We start from the raw sequence: 19,223 nt of genomic DNA, 5'->3' as shown, positions 1-19,223 counted from the left end.
GCCCACCTCCAGAACCTTCCAGACCTCCGCCCCTAGAGCATCCTACGGTGCCACCTCCATCGGCTCCGCCCCTAGAGCATCCTACGGTGCCACCTCCATCGGCTCCGCCTCCAGAGCCTTCCAGACCTCCGCCTCTGGAGCCTCCTACGGCGCCACCTCCATCGGCTCCGCCTCTAGAGCCTCCTACGGTGCCACCTCCATCGGCTCCGCTTCCAGAGCCTTCCAGACCTCCGCCTCTAGAGCCTCCTACGGCGCCACCTCCCACGGTTCGGCCTCCTGAACCTGTCCTTGCCCTGTGGCCGCCTTCCAGGCCTCCTGAACCTGTCCTTGCCCTGTGGCCAGCTCCCAGGCCTCCTGAACCTGTCCTTGCCCTGTGGCCAGCTCCCAGGCCTCCTGAACCTGTCCTTGCCCTGTGGCCAGCTCCCAGGCCTCCTGAACCTGTCCCCATCCTGTGGCCGCCTCCCAGGCCTCCTGAACCTACCCTCGTGCCTCCTTGGACTGCCTGTCTGCCCCCCATGCCTCCTTGGACTGCCTGTCTGCCCCCCGTGCCTCCTTGGACTGCCTGTCTGCCCCCCGTGCCTCCTTGGACTGCCTGTCTGCCCCCCGTGCCTCCTTGGACTGCCTGTCTGCCCCCTGTGCCTCCTTGGACTGCCTGTCTGCTCTCTGTGCCTCCTTGGACTGCCTGTCTGCCCTGGGTCTCACTTGGACGGCCTGTCTGCTCTCTGTGCCCCCTTGGACTGCCTGTCTTGTGCCACTTTGGTCTGTCTGTTTGCCCCTTGTGCTCCCTTGGTCTGTCTGTTTGCCCCTTGTGCTCCCTTGGTCTGTCTGTTTGCCCCTTGTGCTCCCTTGGTCTGTCTGTTTGCCCCTTGTACTCCCTTGGTCTGTCTGTTTGCCCCTTGTGCTCTCTTGGTCTGTCTGTTTGCCTCCCCCACCCCGTCTCCCCCCCCCCCCACACTCCACACTCCACACTCCTTGGTTGTTTCTGAGGAGCGTCTGGAAGCCGCTCCTTTGGGGGGGGGGGGTTTATGTCACGATTCCCTTGTTGTCTGCCCTGGTTTCACTTGTCTTTGTCCGAACTACATTTCCCACAATCCACCTGCCGTCATCACTGCCATTTTGTGTCATTGTTCACACCTGTTAATCATTTGTATTATCCTGTCCTTGTGTATTTAAGCCCTGTTTCTTGTTCACTCCTGGTCGATCGTTGTATGTTGTAGCCTGGTATGTGTCCTCCTGCCCTATTGTTTTAGTTTATGTTTTGTTTCCCCATTGTGGGCTTTCCTTTGTGTTTTGCCTGTCTGTTAGTCAATAAAGATACTGCGTTTGGATCCTCAACCTTCGTCTGCCTTCGCTGCCTCATTCATAACACCATGTCATGCAGAGCACCTGACTGTCTGACCTATATGTTGCCAAGCCAAAATACATCACTTATCAGCTTAAAATACATTAGAGTACTCTTGTCATATTGTTATAATAAACACATTTACAGTATGTGTCAAGGACTCTGTTTACATCTGGTATCACAAGATTAGGGGTGTAAATCGCAAGTTTCATCACAAAATGATTTTGTATCGATTCTCTTAGCCAGCGATCAGATGTTTGCCAATACCTTAATGTCTGCCATGATGCAAATTTGATTGTGTATAAGACTATCTTATAAATGCATCCAAAATATTATTTGAATATTTAATTGAGCTCTCTGCAAAGTGCAAATCCAGTATCCACATTGGGACATCCACAAAAAATATAAAACTGAAAAATAAATCATCTAAAAAATAAAGTCACATTCATGTGATAATCAATCATTTGATGATAGCTCATTGCTTTGTAGAATTAGGGAAACACTATAGTGACATTTGTCATCTCTACAATTATCAAGCAGGTCTTTAAATACAAAATACTTACAACCCATGACAGGAGAGTATGTACTATCTGTGTTTTTTTTTTCTTGGCTACAACTTTTTTGTTACAGTGTACTGTAATAAATGTTAGAAAGGGTGTTGATGTTTAGATGTGAAATGTTTTGTAATTGATGCTGGTGCAAGGCAGGTGTGTTCTCTTTCCCTCATCAATGTAGTGTTAATTTCCTTAACGAAATCTTTGACAAAAAATGTTTGTCGATTACCTTTTTTTCCATGACTAAGATGAGATGATGACTTTGTGAGTATAATACCACCTAGTTTTGATTGTGTAGAGTCCTCTTTTTCCAGATACTTTTGTGTTAAGTTAAAATCATAGCAATGATTTACCTATAGTGCGACACTTGGTTTTCCTGATGTTGCATAAGTTATTATGTGACTAAAACTAGACTAAAATGTAAACAGTTTTCATTGACTAATACTAGACTAAAATGTTTAGGGTTGTCTTTGATGCCCAGACTTTTAGTCAACTAAATCTTGAAAAAAATACAAAAAAAACAGGATAAGTTTGACTAAATACAAAAAAATCTAACAAGGACATCTGACACAGGACTAAGACTAAATAAAAAAAAATAGCTGACAAAATTAACTGGTCAGTGCTGTTCAGTATCAGGGCTTTCTAGCTATTTGACATGGCTGAATTGCTCCATAGCGCTTTAAAATAGAAAATTCTCATAATATCGAGGGAAGCCCGAGATTTAATCACACATGTGAGCCTGTAACCGGAGCTCGTAGCCCTGTTGACACGCTCGCACGGATAGAGCAGAACAAAACTTCAGGCTACAATCACACCGTGCACATCCTCGTCCCGCATGAGAAGCATATTTAGCGCATATAACGTGTGATGAATTTCATAAGGCTGCTGCATCTACTGATGGAAATGCGTACGGACGTGGCTAGTGTGAAACTAAAGTTGCACCTTAAAGAAATAGACATCTATGTTTACATGTTGTATCAATGACATCACATCATTGGTGATTTGATCGATGGATCACACAAGATCACAAGTTGACAGTGCTAAATACATTTGAAAACAGGGTCCAAAACTTTGTGACCACATTCGGAGTTAATCAAAAACGCACGTAACTGCTAATATGTCCCTAATGTCCCGATAATTTGCCCTGATGTGCCCATGATGGCATCGAAGGACTGGGTTTTGCTTTTTAATCTTTCAATCTTTCTTTCTCTCTTTCTTTCGCTCTTTTCCTCTTTTTTTGCACTTTTCACACTTTCGCACCTTTTATTCTTTTGACCTCTTTTGCTTTTTCTTTTTTTGGGCTCTTTTGATTTCTTTAGTTTTTTCTTTTACTCATCTCTTTGCTCCTTTCTTTTTCCTCTCTTTCTTTTGTTTGTTCTTTCTGCTTTCTTTCACTCTTTCACGCTTTCCATTCGCAATTTCTTTCACTCGTCCATTCTCTTTTGCTTTTTCCTTCGCTCTTTCTTTCTTTTGCTCTCTTTTGCTCTTTAATTTGTCAAGCACTTTCTTTTTACTCTTTCACATTTTCTTTCATGTTTTCTTTCACTCTCTCTTTCATGCTTTCTTTCACTCTTGCTCTCTTTTCTTTAGCTCTTTGTTCTACTCTTTAATTTTTTATTTAGCTCTTTGCTTCACTCTTTTTGTTCGTCCTTTTCACTTTTGTTCTTTCTTTCATGCTTTCATTTCATGCTCTTTCACTCCTTTTTTTTGCTCTATTTTTTGTCTACTTTTGCTCTCTTTTACTCTCTTACACCCTTTTACTCTTTTTTGTTATCTCTATTTGTCTCTTCCTTTCTTAACTCTTTATCATCATACAGTAACACAGACTACACAATTGATGTCTGTTGTTATGAAATCAGACCTTCCTTTTTTGGTCATGTTAATGCATGTTAAAACCAGTTGTAAATGGGGATTTGTCTCATCTGACCACCCAAGTTGTATCTTAATGCCAGGTGTGAACAAAGCCAAAAAAAAACCACTTGGTCTCACAGGACTAGGTGCCACCCTATACCTCTGTTTTCCATCGTTCGCTTACTTGGGAAAGTTTAATAGAATCATACTTTCCATAATAGTGAATGCAATTTTGTTTAGCCAAACTCATCTTGCATGGCAGTTACCAGGGAGTTTTGCTAAGGAAATGAGTTAGATGCAACTTGACAACGTATACAAAAACACCCCATTCAAAATTAAGTTTCCGAATGCTCTGTTTTGGCCTTGAGATTAGTGCCACTAACTTGGTGAGTCAGACAGTGACTGCTAACAAAAGTGATTAAGAAATCTAAATTTAATCCATGACCACAAATCCCTGATGCTTCAACTGCAGGATATCAGCAGTGTAAGGCTTTCAAATGGCAACTGAAGTGCCTCAATGTGTACTCTTTGGGTGTGTTAGATTAAACAAACTCTGGTGCGATTGCTCTGTTAGTGCGGTTCATTTGAACAAGTGTGAATGCTGTCACCCGAACCTTGTTGCGCACTAAACAAGCAAACCGAGACCACCTGAAAACTGGGTCTCAGTCTGCTTCCAAGCGAACTCTGGTACGGTTCAATTGATATATGAATGCAACATAGACCAAAGATGTCTAAACGGACCAAAATAGGAAGTAATTTGCCAAATACTGACCTCAAGCTATGTTTTCCATTACAGGTGGAACCGCCCGTCAGCTGTCCTTGCAACATTTCTTTGTTTGTGTGTACAACGGAGGAATTCCTGCTGTTGTTTTGACTCTTTACACATTTTATTAACACTTTGTTTGTTCTCAGCTGTTAAAATGACCGCCATACAGGTGAAACTCGAAAAATTAGAATATCGTGCAAAAGTTCATTAATTTCAGTAATTCAACTTAAAAGGTGAAACTAATATATTATATAGACTCATTACAAGCAAAGTAAGATATTTCAAGCCTTTATTTGATATAATTTTGATGATTATGGCTTACAGCTTATGAAAACCCCAAATTCAGAATCTCAGAAAATTAGACTATTACATGAAATCAATAAAAAAAAAGGATTTTAAATACAGAAATGTCGGCCCTCTGAAAAGTATAATCATGCATATGTACTCAGTACTTGGTTTGTGCCCCTTTTGCATTAATTACTGCCTCAATGCGGTGTGGCATGGATGCTATCAGCCTGTGGCACTGCTGAGGTGTTATGGAAGACCAAGATGCTTCAATAGCGGCCTTCAGCTCTTCTGCATTGCTTGGTCTCATGTCTCTCATCTTTCTCTTGGCAATGCCCCATAGATTCTCTATGGGGTTCAGGTCAGGTGAGTTTGCTGGCCAATCAAGCACAATAATACCATGGTCATTGAACCAGGTTTTGGTACTTTTGGCAGTGTGGGCAGGTGCCAAGTCCTGCTGGAAAATGAAGTCAGCATCTCCATAAAGCTTGTCTACTGAAGGAAGCATGAAGTGCTCTAAAATGTCCCGGTAGACGGCTGCGTTGACTCTGGACTTAATAAAGCACAGTGGACCAACACCAGCCGATGACATGGCTCCCCAAACCAACACAGACTGTGGAAACTTCACACTGGACTTCAAGCATCTTGGATTGTGTGCCTCTCCATTCTTCCTCCAGACTCTGGGACCTTGGTTTCCAAATGAGATGCAAAATTTGCTCTCATCAGAAAAGAGGACTTTGGACCACTGAGCAACAGACCAGTTCTTTTTTTCTTTAGCCCAGGTAAGACGTTTGACATTTGAAGCCCATGTCCAGGACCCATCTGTGTGTGGTGGCTCTTGATGCAGTAACTCCAGCCTCAGTCCACTCCTTGTGAAGCTCCCCACACATTTGAATGGCCTTTTCCTGACAATCCTCTCCAGGCTACGGTCATCCCTGCTGCTTGTGCACCTTTTTCTTCCACACTTTTCCCTTCCACTTAACTTTCTATTAATGTGCTTTGATACAGCACTTTGAGAACATCCAACTTCTTTTGCAATTACCTTTTGAGGCTTTCCCTCCTTGTGGAGGGTGTCAATGATGGTTTTCTGCACAACTGTCAGGTCAGCAGTCTTCCCCATGATTGTGAATTCAACTGAACCAGGCTGAGAGACCATTTAAAGGCTCAGGAACCATTTGCAGGTGTTTTGGATTAATTAGCTGATTAGAGTGTGACACTTTGAGCCTACAATACTGAACCTTTTCACAATATTCTAATTTTCTGAGATTCTGAATTTGGGGTTTTCATAAGCTGTAAGCCATAATCATCAAAATTATATCAAGTAAAGGCTTGAAATATCTTACTTTGCTTGTAATGAGTCTATATAATATATTAGTTTCACCTTTTAAGTTGAATTACTGAAATTAATGAACTTTTGCACGATATTCTAATTTTTCGAGTTTCACCTGTATATACATATATACATCCAACGAGCGCATTTTGCCAGCATTGTTCTGGATGTTTGGTAAGTTCCGTCAAAAAATATCCGTCATAAAAGCTGTCCAATCAGCTCGTGACTTTTCCCTGATGCCTATGGTTTTGTATCATTAGGTTCGCTGTTAAAAATGCCAGCATGAATGCTAAACGATCAAGAGAACCGAACTACAAGTGTGAACACACCCATTATTGCTACACTTCTCTCCTACTGTACACCGTTAGATGAAGCTATCTTCCCCACATGGTGGGTGTGCTTCAGTCAACAAGTAAGCGTTAGCATACAAGACTACTGGAGTGGGGTATGAGCAGGCATTTCCAATTTTTATCTTTGAAACCTAACTGTTTAGACAGTGGCAAGGTGATACTTTCAGCTCCCATCTTCCGTTTAAACATGGAAAACAGCTGTTCTGGGCACAATTGAAAGCATGTACCGTATGTCCAATCCTGCCAGTATGCAACGGAATCCCTGTGGGAGTCCTTATTCATTCCCAAATGTATGCTATGTTGTTACATGGGAATTCATGAATGACCTGGGGGAAGATTTTAAGTTGCTAGAAGTCAGTTGCTGTCCACCCTTTTCTCCCCCACCCCATGTAGAAGACTGTAAAAACTTGTTTAAGAATGTATCCCATCCAGAGAGCTCAGAGAGTGCACTATAGTCAAAGTGGAAGCATGTGTGTTTTTTGAGAGGATTTGGTGTTCATATGTGTCAAATCCTGTCCAAAGTGCTTTGTTGAGCTGAAGGGTCCCTCGTCATGTTCTTTATCCTTAAGGGGCTCCATCTCAAAAGTAAAAAGTGGCAGATTGTCAGCACCTTGCATTCTGCTGCTCTTAGGGGTTAAAATCACAGATAAATCTCTGTCCCTACCTGTATGCCTTTTACTATTGTCTTTCACATTCACATTCACAAACACATTCTTTTCCTGTTGCCTTATCCCCCCAGACATCTCTGGCTATCCGATGGCTGTGTTTTCTATAGCCCCTGTGTTCAATAGATAAAAAGTGAATTTCACAGCAGCTCCCTCTCTATTCACCTTGTCAACACTATTTATGCACTGAAACCTTCCGGCTCTACTTAAGAGGCTGACGAGTCTCAAAGCTGTCACATATCTTCAGAAAAGGTGCACTGTATGATAGGAGAACGTTAATGGAAGTTTCCTAGTACTCTTGGTCCCAAAATATACAGTGAGTTGTTTTATGGAGTTCAGGGTGTTTGCTCTCCAGTTGTGACTCAGATGAGGGTATAAAGTGCATATCTTAAGCGTTCACCCACTTACCTCTGTGCAGTCTGCATTCCTTTTGTGTTTATAAGAACCGTTATCCCCCTCAAGTCCATGCAGCCTTCTGTAATGAGGTGTGGCAAGACCAGTTTATTATGCACTGGTATTTATGGCCATCTTAAAGCATTTTACTATATCATTTAATTTCAGAGAATGAGTTGTCTGGATTTTAGGACTTGTTTGCTGTATGTCTTGATGAGGCATTACAGCTATTGGGAATACAGTAAATGTGCTTACTACATACATGTACAGCTTTTGGCACAGTTTTTTTTATTTTTTTTGTCCATTTGACATCAAAGTTCCGTTCATTTGGTTGGTGTGAATGTGATTTTTCCAAACTGCAGTGCACAAAAAAAAACACGTTTCTGAGTCTGCTTGAAAAGGCGGTCTGGGGTAAGGTTTATATGGACTAATCATATATCGATATATCATGCTACTTTTTCTCACAACATTGTATCGATATTTTAGATCCCTGTATCAATATTTTTATTTAACTATGTGTGTATTCATATTATGTCCAACAGTTCAATAATGAACAAATAAGTCACCTAAGTAGTGCAAACTCCTGCATAATGCAATACAATATAAACCCCAAGTTGGGATGCTTATAAAATCAAAAAGGAGTGATTTGTGAATTTGATTCACCCTGTGCTATATTGAAAGCAGTACAACAACACATGTGATGTTTTACATTGTGAATTTAATTAATTAATGTATTTTTAAAGTATACAATCATTTTAAATTTGATGGTGGCAACACACTCCAAAGGGATTGAGATTTAGCACTAATAACAGTCTGATGAGTAGAAATAACAAGATGATGTGAAACAGGTGAGGCAAACATGTTATAGCATAAAAGGAGTGCAAGGTTGGGTTTGAGGCTCACCAATTTGCCAACAGATGCATGAGCAAGTAATCCAGCGCTTTGATAACTATGTTCCCCAAGAAAAATTTGAAGAATTTTGTGCATTTTCCCCTTTACAGTGCACAATATACAGTTGTTAAAAGATTCAAGATATCCAAATCTCTGTAGAGATTTAAAGGGCAAGGCCACTCCATCTCCGATCCCTCAGGCATCACTGCCTTAAAAACTATAATGCGGATGTAATAGATATCATAACATGGGCTTGGGGATACTTTGATAAGCCTTTGTCAATTAACACCATTCGCCACTGCATCCACAGATGCAAGTCAAGGCTTTACAATGCAAAGCAAAAGCCATACATCAACACTGTTCAGAAGCACCTCTGACTTCTCGGGGTTCGGTCTTATCTGAGATGTAAGGTAAAGCAGTGGAATTGTATTTTGTGGTCCGATGAGTTGATATTTAAAAATGTTTTTGGAAAAAAACAGCCGTCACATTCTCCGGGCCAAAGAGGAAAAGGACCAATAACAACTTACATTTATATAGCGCTTTTCTAGACACTCAAAGCGCTTAATACCATCCAAGCTTTTATAAGTGTCAAGTCCGAATTCCAGTGTTTGCCATGGTATGGAGGTGTGTCAGGGCTCATGTCGTGGGTGGCATTTGTGAAGGCACCATTGATGCAGAAAGGTGTATGAATTTTGGAGATACATATGCTGCCGTCCATATGGTGTCTTTTTCAGGGATGTTCCTGCATTTTCCAGCAGGACTCAGGATGTAAATTTTAAGACATTTTCATAATCAATCGTTGTGGAAATTACAATAAAACGATCAATAATTTTATTTAAATGTAAATGTTTATTTTAATAAATGTTTAACGTAAAAAGATTTACGTTAATACTGCAAAATGCACCTGGAGGTCTCCACATAATATGTGCATGTAGTCTTCTGTTTGAATATAATTGATATTAATACACTTAAGAAATGCAAGAATTGGCATTTTGTTCTTAAAATATTGTTTAATTACTGTTAATGTCCATCCATCCATCCATCGTCAACCGCTTATCCTGTGTACAGGGTCGCAGGGGGCTGGAGCCTATCCCAGCTAACATTGGGCGAAAGGCGGGGGACACCCTGGACAGGTCGCCAGTCCATCGCAGGGCCACACATAGACAGACATACACTCACACTCACCTCCACATCCACATCCACACCTAGGGCAATTTTTTTGGAGACACCAATTAACCTAGCCTGCATGTCTTTTGGATGGTGGGAGGAAGCCGGAGTACCCGGAGAGAACCCACGCAGACACAGGGAGAACATGCAAACTCCACACAGAAAGGCCGGGGCAACCAGGGTTTGAACCCACGACCTTCTTGCTGTGAGGCGACAGTGCTAACCGCTGCACCACCGTGTTGTAGATTGTGGAATATTTCGGACCTTTGGAAAAAAATTGTTTTTAAATTAAGACAAATCATAACACACTCTGTAAACACAGTAGCCTACATAACACACTGTTTCTCTGGTGATGAGATGTCAGCTAAATGTGCTTTGATGTAATAATAAGTAATATCTTATAAGTGGAAATTTGTTGATGCAAGTAAATATACTTTTTGAAATATTTTTTTTTCAAACATTGTCTTATTTAAAATTGCTTACTCTCTCACCACATTCAATTTTTATAATAATAATAATAATAATAATATAGCTGTACTACATAAACATAGGCTATATATAAAATAAATCAATAAACATTTCTTGCTGAAAGTTATTTGGTGCATGAGTGGGCTTTGTAATTAGGTTACATCACGGGTTAGACTAAAGGAAAAATTTACCCTGTTTGTGGAGTATCTCTGGTTATTGTGGTCTATTATCTTATTTATGAGGATGAATGTAAACTGCAGAAGAGGAGATATCTGCTACAAAAGACCAGTAGCGCTTGTCGAGTGTTTGAACGTAATATGTTCTTACTGGCTAACTTGCTTTAAAATACCTGTATATCGCGAGGACATGCCATCCAGGGTCATGTGATTATAAACGGCAAAATTACTTCCTCAAATTTACCATCGTATGTAACGTTTGCTAACGGCTTGTGGAACACCCCTTCATGTAGTGTCCCCTTCACGCAGTGCCCTTCAAGTGTGCAAAAACTCTACTTGGAATTCACCCATTTAGCCCACTTCATCTTCATCTGTATGTCTTACAGTATACGGACAAGGCGTTACATGCAGCTAGCAGCGGATGACTGTATAGACAGCCTTATCAAAGTCTTCTGGCATTTTGCCTGAAATTAATTAAATGACAATCGATAAGCTTAATTGATAAAATTATTAGCAAAAGTTCTTAAAAAAAAAACGTCAAACCAAATTCTTCCTGGATTACAAGTGCATGGCTGCGTAAGCAGAGAGTGGGGTTTTTTCAATTGAGAATGTGTGGTGCATTATGAAGTGCAAAAGATTGCAATGAAGGCACTATATAATTGCACAGGTATAAACCAGCATAATGGATGAATAGGAGAAAATTCTGCTTGGTAAACTTAACAAACTTGTCTTCAGTGCCCTAACGCTTAAGTGTTATTAGAAGAAATTGTCATGTTACACGGAGGTAAACACTCGACTCTCCCAACATATTTGGAGCACGTTTCAATCATCTGGTTTGAAATGAGTGTATATTTAAACAAAATTCACTGATTGTGAAAACTGTCAAATATTATATATTTTTTAATTAATTTTGAATCAGTTGTTTGATAGTTTCAAACAGCACTTTGAAAGCATGTTGTGAAAGTTGTTTCGAGTCATTGCACTAGTAGTTTTCTGCTTAAGTATCTGTTCCTCAGCTGCACTCCAATGTGAATGAAACTAAAATACAAAAATCTTTTCTCATGCTGGGCTCGTAAAGCCTTCAAATTTGGACCTAGGTCTGAATGGGGGTTGAAAATGCCACAGAGGGGTGTGCGTGGGAGCAGATAAGATCCAATACACTTCGATGGTGCACATCTGTCTTTTCTAGCCATCATTATTGCTCTTTAGAGGCTGAGTCACTCATTAGCCTTGTTGGAAGTCTGAATGAGGTTGCTGAGATCATTTCATTCCTCTCTGATCGTTCTGCTCTCCCTGCTCATCAGTTGTCCATGGCATGGACTCAGATACAGTGATTTGGATCCTTGCCTTGTAAACAACAGCTGGTTAAACTGTAGTGCAATCTTGAGGAATTCACCCAGTTCGATGGCCCTATTTTAAGAGTGCTAGTGCTAAGCGTACGACTATGCCATAATTCATATATCGCTAAGTCAATGGGCATGGCCATGAAGTTTTGGTATTTTCGTGCAAGCATGTGCTAAGTCTAGGCGCAAGTAGGTTTGGCGAAATTGTGCATGCAAAGCGCTAATGGGCTTGGGCAAGTGCAATTTAAATTTGAGATTCCTCTGTGGTTATTGCATCATCTGTTTCCTATTATACAGTTCATTCTCTGTTAAGCACCAGTCATATAAACAATGAGAGCACATTCATAAAATTTTGCTATTGGAAATGGCAGCCTGATCTCATGAAATGTATGTAAACATGAAAAAAGCTTTGCAATTCAATATTTACATGCTGTATAACACGTTTGGCTGCAGTTATCCAGTGAAATGTCCAGCTGGGGGCACCAAAAGTGAGTAAAATTGTGTCGTATTCATACTAGGTTTAAAAGTGAATTTTAGATGGATACATACCTCCCTAACCTAAAACATTAGCTTGAACCTAACCAAAAGTGTTTTAAAATATAAATGAGACATTTTAAAAATACATCCTTAACAAATCAACACCTAAACCTAACCAATAGAGTTTTAAAATACAGAAGCTAAATGAAAAAAAAAACATTTTCTGAAGCAACCACATTATTTCTTGACGTTTCTATGACTCTGGTGTGTCACTTGTCAGCTTGAGTTCATGGCTGGTTTTCCAACTCAAGAGTGCAACGCCCTGTCAGGTGAGCTACCGCACAAGCTCTTCACTTTGGAGTAAGTGTATATATGTAGGTGGGGTCTGTAATACAAGCATTACATTTTTTTGTTTTTCAAAAGATGCTTTAGAGTAAATGTGTGTCGATATCATAAAATGGGTCTGAGAAATAGAGAGAAAAATAAGTGTTTATTATGTCATAATCAGCCATTAAAGTAATGATTTGAGTGAAAGTTAATAAAACACATAGTTGTTGTAGCACTAGTGTTCATTTTACCTGGAAAGAGCAGGGAACACATATTACAAGTTTTGCAAAAATGAATATAGAGTCACGTTTTCACTATGAGACCAGGTTGGTAAATGGACCGTATGCAATGAATTAGAAGAATAGAAATATGCATTTACGTTCTATTTAAAGGTGTAACTGTTCAAATTTCTTACAGTTTGGTTTGTATCACGGTTTTAGGGTCATGTTTTCGGCACGGATCTGTACTTGCAATGTTCAGAAAAAATATATATTTAATTTCCAAATCCAAAGTAAGAATATTGTATTTGGTAACAAACACTTCAACAGGTTTGCCCTTAATAAAAATCATGGTTTTACTACATTAACCATATTTTAATCATGGTATTTGTAGTAAAATCATTGTAACTACAAAATCAACATGGTAAATGTCATGGTTATAATGTGTAGTAAAACCATGGTTACAATATGGAAACTACAGTTTTACTGTAATTGTACAATTGTATCTTTAATTGTATCAAAACCATGATTTCTGCTGAGAAAGCCCTGGTGACAGCAGCCATGGTTACTTCAGTCATGATTACAAAATTACTTTAGTAAAACCATGGTTAATTTTCTTTATGGACTTGAACTATATATAAAATAATAGAAGGGTCTGGGATGTCGTGGCTCGAGAGTTTTAATCATAACATTTGAAAAATGTTAACAAAAATATTTCTAAATTTAAACTTAAAAACTTCAAATTAAACTCAAAATAATGAAATTGTCAAAATAAACCATACCAAATCAAAACATTTTACCCTGTCCAACTTCTTCAGCTGGCTTCTTTTGCAAGAAAACGGGTGGAAAATACTATTTTAAATAAAATAATAATAATAATAATAATTGAAACATGAACCATAACCTCTAGAAGGTTTTACACAAATGTCAAGCATTTTTATTTCAGAAAATGGATAAAACAGTGATTGTCAAGGTCATAATTGTCATAATTTGATGTTCCACTTTATTTTTGGACATGAACTTTATAACCACCTGCTGGTAAAATCTCCAAACTGCAAATGCAGGAAAGGAATTTAGACTTTGGTTCAGGCATGAAAATGCGCATATAATTAGCGCTCTCACGAAAATTGGATAAGATGGTTGTTTCGCTTAGCGCTGCACTTTGCGCACCTCATTAAAATAGAGCTCTGAATGTCACTTGCAAAACTATGGGATCTGTTGTTGGTCTTTGTCTGTAGTTCTTTGGCGTTACTGCAGAACAAACAGTTGGCATTGTGAGCAGCATGATTGGAAGGTAAACTGCGGGATTCCTTTTACAGGGGAATGCAGTGTGTGTGTTTGCCCATGCCCATCAGTTCCTTTAGCAAGGTGAGCCTTTAAAGGATAGTGAATGACCTGATAGTGAATGAGAGTTTGAGCAAGCTGAGATATGTTTTTTATTTTTATATATATTTTTAATACAGTATAATTAACTTTTCTCGTGATACCCTGATCGGAATCTCATATCTTCCCATGCTGCAACAATATCATTACCCAAAATAGGATGTATACCTTGAATTGTACGTTTATAGACACAGTTGCTGTAAAAAACAAGTATGCAAAACATTTGGATTTACCCAGATTTCTGCATACATTAGTCATTAAATTGACACACCTTTTTGATAAGATTCTCAGCAAAAAGACGCTACAATCATGGATGGCAATAATGACTGAGTCTGGGAGGACTCCATCCCAAGGGACAGGGAAGTAGGCGATGATCACAACAAAGGTTCGCTGAGCAGCTACGATTGAAAGAATTTCTCCAGTCAGCGCTTTCCTATTGAAAAAGGACCAGTATTGTTGTTTTAAAGTGTTCAGTCGGGGGAGAAAGGATTTGGGGGGAGATCAAGTTGTGTATTTGCGGGAGCCATTTAAATGGGAACTGTGGCCATGATGGAGATGCAGGGAAATGGGAACTGGCAGGCTATGAGGATAGAAAATGCCAAATCTGGAATCTTGCCAAACATGTATACAAATGTGAGGATTATATGGCGCAATCAGAAGGAATATGGCTTAATTTAAAAAAAAAAAATCATCAGAGCGTTTGTCAGACCATAAAATTGTGTAATCAGGGGTAATGAAAAATCTCAAGACAGTCCAGGTTATTTTGAAGAGTGAAAGTTTTGAAATAAATACTTAGTCTCTAAAATGTTGCCAAACATATTTGAATCATCGAATAAGATCCCTAATTTGAGGCATATGGGCTAACTCATCGATTGATTGGTTCATATTTTCTATTACATTAATATTATGTCTTTCTTTTCTCTGTGGAACTAAAAAAAGGTGTTTTTTGTTTCATTGTGCAAAGATGTTTTTTTTGAAATTATCTTATTTTGAAACTGTTCTTGGTAGCGTTTTTGAATGAAAAAATATAAGATTCACGTATACGTGTCAGATTTTTTTTTAACGTGCATTTAAAGTTACGTGTAATCGGGTACAAATTTTTTGTGGGTTAGAGTACTCGACTACAAAATTACTTGAAAATGCACATTCCTAGTTTGAAACAACGTTATGGGAAGTAAATGATGCTAATTTTATAATTTTTTGGGTGTACTATACCTTTAAGAGTACCTATTAATGCCCATTTTGTCTAATAAATCGTTCTATTCTCCAGTAAAGGGCAAAAGTCAGATATAAATAGGATTAGAACATACCAAAAATGTTTAAACACATTCCTTGCAAATCCAAAGTTTGTTTTGCCCTCGTTTGTGCTGAAAGTCTGAAATCCAGATGCATTAATTTGCAGTGGAACATGATATAGTTTATAGTACAAGGGCTATTATTTTTAAGAGGAAAGATGTTCTATCGAAGTCTAGAGTTAAGGCTATGAAGTTGTCTCTTCGTGATATAGTACTTCCTGACTACCTGGCCTTAAACAAAGGGTGTTAACATAGTGGTAAAAGGTCCCTGTCATCTGGATCTTTGGATAGCTAATGTCTTAAGTTGTAAGTTTTCCTTATACAGTGGGGTTCAGAGGCCATTTAAATGTGTTAGACACTGTTACATTTCTCAGAACTGTCTAGTGTCATTGCTTTCTGGCGGCATCTTGGCGGCTGTGGCTCAGTTGGTAGAGCGGGTCGCCCACTAATCGCAGGGTTTGCTGTTTGATTCCCGGCCCACATGACTCCATGTGCCGGAGTGTCCTTGGGCAAGACACTGAACCCCAAGTTGCTCCCAATGGCAGGCTAGCACCTTGCATGGCATCTCTGCTGTAATTGGTGTATGAGTGTGAATGTGTGTGTGTGTGTGTGTGATTGGGTTAATGGGACACAGTGAAAAGCGCTTTGGTAAACTCTAAGGTTAAGAAAGGCACTATATAAGTGCAGACCATTTACCATTACCATTGCCATTTTATTTTGTTTCAAATTTATTTTTGTATCAAAACCAAAAATTAATTAGTGGTCACTGGTCTTTTTTAATTTTTAGATATTTTTGAAACAATTTAAGTGTATTTTAGTTTTAGTGTTTCCAAATATGTCCATAATTTCAGGGATGCAAACTACTCACCGTTTTGCAAGTCACCCTTTTTAACCAAACTTTCAGAAATTGTCTGCAATTTTTTTTTTTTTTTTTACATTTAACATATTAAATGAATTTAAATCAACGGAAAATATTCCCCTGAAACACCAGCTTGACTCTCTTACCGTTTTCACCTTTCATGAGTTTGCATCCATACATATTAATTTCAGTTTGTTTTCGTTAACTTAATAAACTGCCTTGAACTTGTGCAGAATCTTATATATTTCTTATCTTACATCAGAACATTTCTTTTGTTTTTAGTTTTTTTTAAAATCCTGGTTTATATAAAGTTTTTAATTTCAATGATTTCACATGTTAAGATTTTTTCATGGATGCTGATAGCACTGGCCATTTTACATGCATTTCATTTCTGTGTGACCAGATATGCATTTTTTTGTAAATACGACAGAAAGGCATATATCTTCTTCATTTAGAGGAGCCAGAAGCCAGTCATAAGGTCTTACATAACTCCGATGATATGCTGATTTCAATCCCATAAACTGTGGTTTCATTTGTTTGACTGCAGGTGGCTCAGAGCTCTAAAGTATGGGATGAAGTGCCCTTTCCAGAGGATTTGGAGGAGGTAAACAAGCCGCTTGGGGGTTATGCTGATGATGAAGGGTTCTATGATGCTTCAGGAGGTAAGACTGTCTGACTGCTGCAACACTGAGTAATTCATCTGAAAATGAAAGTCATCATTTTCATACCCTCATGTTATGCAGGATAGCCTCAGTCACTATGTTTACTTTCACTGTATGGGAAAAGATGCCATGAAAGTGAAAGGTTACTAAGACTAACATACTGCCTAGCATCTTCTTTTGTTTAAACATGTACTGTAAAAAAATACAACTGCTTTACAGCTGTTAAATTTAGCTTTTTGGCATTTATCGAAATGCTATACTTTTTCTTTTTTTTCTTTTTTTTCCCAGAAGTAATCAGTGGAGATGAGGATGGAAGCACGCCTGAACCAACCACGGCTGACCCAAGCTCACCTATAACAAGTAAGAGCATTCTTTATCTCTTTGGTTTTATGGAGAGGAAACATTACAACTGGATAGTAGTAACACGTCATATCAGTGTGATGAAATAGCTGTCTCAACAGATTCTGCCAACATTTTGCTGTAAAACATGAATCTGTTGTAATCGTCTACTGGGGCATTATATACAATTGTTGGGTCTGTGTGAATAGTGTCTCAGTCACATCCTGTTACCCGCCCGTGATCGCGGTGATGAGACTGCCGCCTCATCATAACAAGGGGACTCAGATTGGTGTCGGAGGTCCAAAGAATAATCATATCTCCTTTCATCTGATGAGACACAGAGGTGTAAAAAAAAAAAAAAAAAAAAAACACATGAAAGACAGTGCAAAAAATAAAGCCTGGAACAGACGATACACAAACACTGTTGTATCATACTTTATTGATATTCTGGCATCACGTTTTATTTCTCGGCTTTCAGGTTCCGGGAAGATTTTCAACAAATACCAAAACATGCTGTGTATTCTCTTTTGAGGGAAGTTTTATTTATGTTTAAAGGGGTCAAATCACAAGGAATCACATTTTCCTACATCTTTTGAGAAAAGCTGTTTAAACATTCTGCAACTTTCAGAACCTTAAAATTCCTCCCCAGTGCAGTAAGATGGCAGTATTTAGTTAATTGAATCTTAGCTGCTGGTTCTGTACTTCCACAACTTTCTGACATCAGACATATATTTAATCACATGCAACATGGCCCGCCTCGTAACACCAGAAGAACTAATATTAAGAGTAAACTGTGTGAAAACCGTCGCTCTGCATGTCCTGATGAATACAGATGTTTGAAATAATAGTGTGATATTGATATGGATGTTTTGTATAGTTGCATTTCCAACATAGTCTCATAGAATGAAAGTTACTTCAACAACATTTTTGCAAACTGAGTTCTGTTTCTCATTGCAGTTTCCAGTTAAAATTAAGACAAGAGGCGCTACAACAACTGTGCGTCACTTTCACACAAATCACGACTACAGCAGCTGATTATGGCTTTATTAACTCTTATTTTTCACTCTTTTACTCGCACACTGCTATTTAAAAAAAAAAACAGCACATTTTAACACTTGTATTACAGACCTACCTACATTTACACAGTTTTCCCAATGTGACTAGCTTCCGTGGTAGCTCACCTCATAGCGTGTTGATGACAAATTTAGGGACGGAATTGTCATAGAACCGACATGATCTGTTAGGTTTAGATGTTGGTTTAGGGTATTAACACTTATTTGCATTTTTAGCACACTATTGGTTAGGTTAGGACACTTGTCTGATTATAACACCATTTCACTTGCTTTTGGCACCCCCTGCTGGACATTTCACCTGGAAACTGCAGCGAAACATGTAATAAAGCATGTCATTTCATTTGGAATTTTTTTTGCCACTGTCACATAATGTTCATGAAGTCTGGCAATGCATTTAATAGTCACAAAATTATTTTTTACGTCATATCCTCAATTTTGCCTGCCATCCAGCCTAATTTTGGAAACTGACCTTGCATTATTTAGAGATTACAGATACAAAAAATGTCTGAGCCACAGTGTTAAAACACATGCATTTTTACATTAAAAATGTTCTATCTTTGGAACTACACTTTGGAACCTAAGTTTAGCTGATTCATCCCACTGAGCTGGAAATGGAGCATATCGGGGATCTTATGACCCAGTGGTGATCTTTGAGGTTTAACAAACCAAATGAGATTAGTTTGAAGACAGGATGCCTCCATTTATTCAAGCGGTTTGTGTTCGTAACTTTCTGATCTCAGTGCATTTGGCAAACACATATATCTGGCCATTTAGGGCTGCACAATGATATCTGGCTTTTTAAATATCAGGCTGGAAATCAAGAATAATTTTACTCATAATGAAGTGGGCTTGGGAGGTTAAGGCTATGAGTCATAGGATGGAACTTTGTTTTCTAAAACCATTAATAAATTGATGCCTGACAGCACTTGGGAAGTAGCATTGGTTTCCAGCAGTGGAGTATTTGTGGATGTCCAACTTGTGCTCTGTATTTTCCAGAGGTCTGTGTAAC

The 19,223-nt window shown here is 38.9% G+C and overlaps 1 protein-coding gene across 2 annotated transcripts in view; it reads left to right on the top strand.

Moving 5' to 3' along the window:
- LOC127628510 (basement membrane-specific heparan sulfate proteoglycan core protein-like) overlaps positions 1 to 19,223 on the top strand; it is a 175,261-nt gene that overhangs the window by 34,968 nt on the left and 121,070 nt on the right. For both annotated transcript variants that reach the window (XM_052105297.1, XM_052105298.1), the window contains exons 2-3: positions 16,688 to 16,802; positions 17,091 to 17,162. In XM_052105297.1, coding sequence (XP_051961257.1) covers positions 16,688 to 16,802; positions 17,091 to 17,162 — 187 coding nt within the window. The remainder of the gene's footprint in view (positions 1 to 16,687; positions 16,803 to 17,090; positions 17,163 to 19,223) is intronic.

This window comes from Xyrauchen texanus, chromosome 35 (genome assembly GCF_025860055.1).
Source record: "Xyrauchen texanus isolate HMW12.3.18 chromosome 35, RBS_HiC_50CHRs, whole genome shotgun sequence".
Lineage (NCBI taxonomy): Eukaryota > Metazoa > Chordata > Actinopteri > Cypriniformes > Catostomidae > Xyrauchen > Xyrauchen texanus.
Note: the sequence above shows the minus strand (reverse complement) of the source record. Positions and strands in the feature narration are given on the sequence as shown.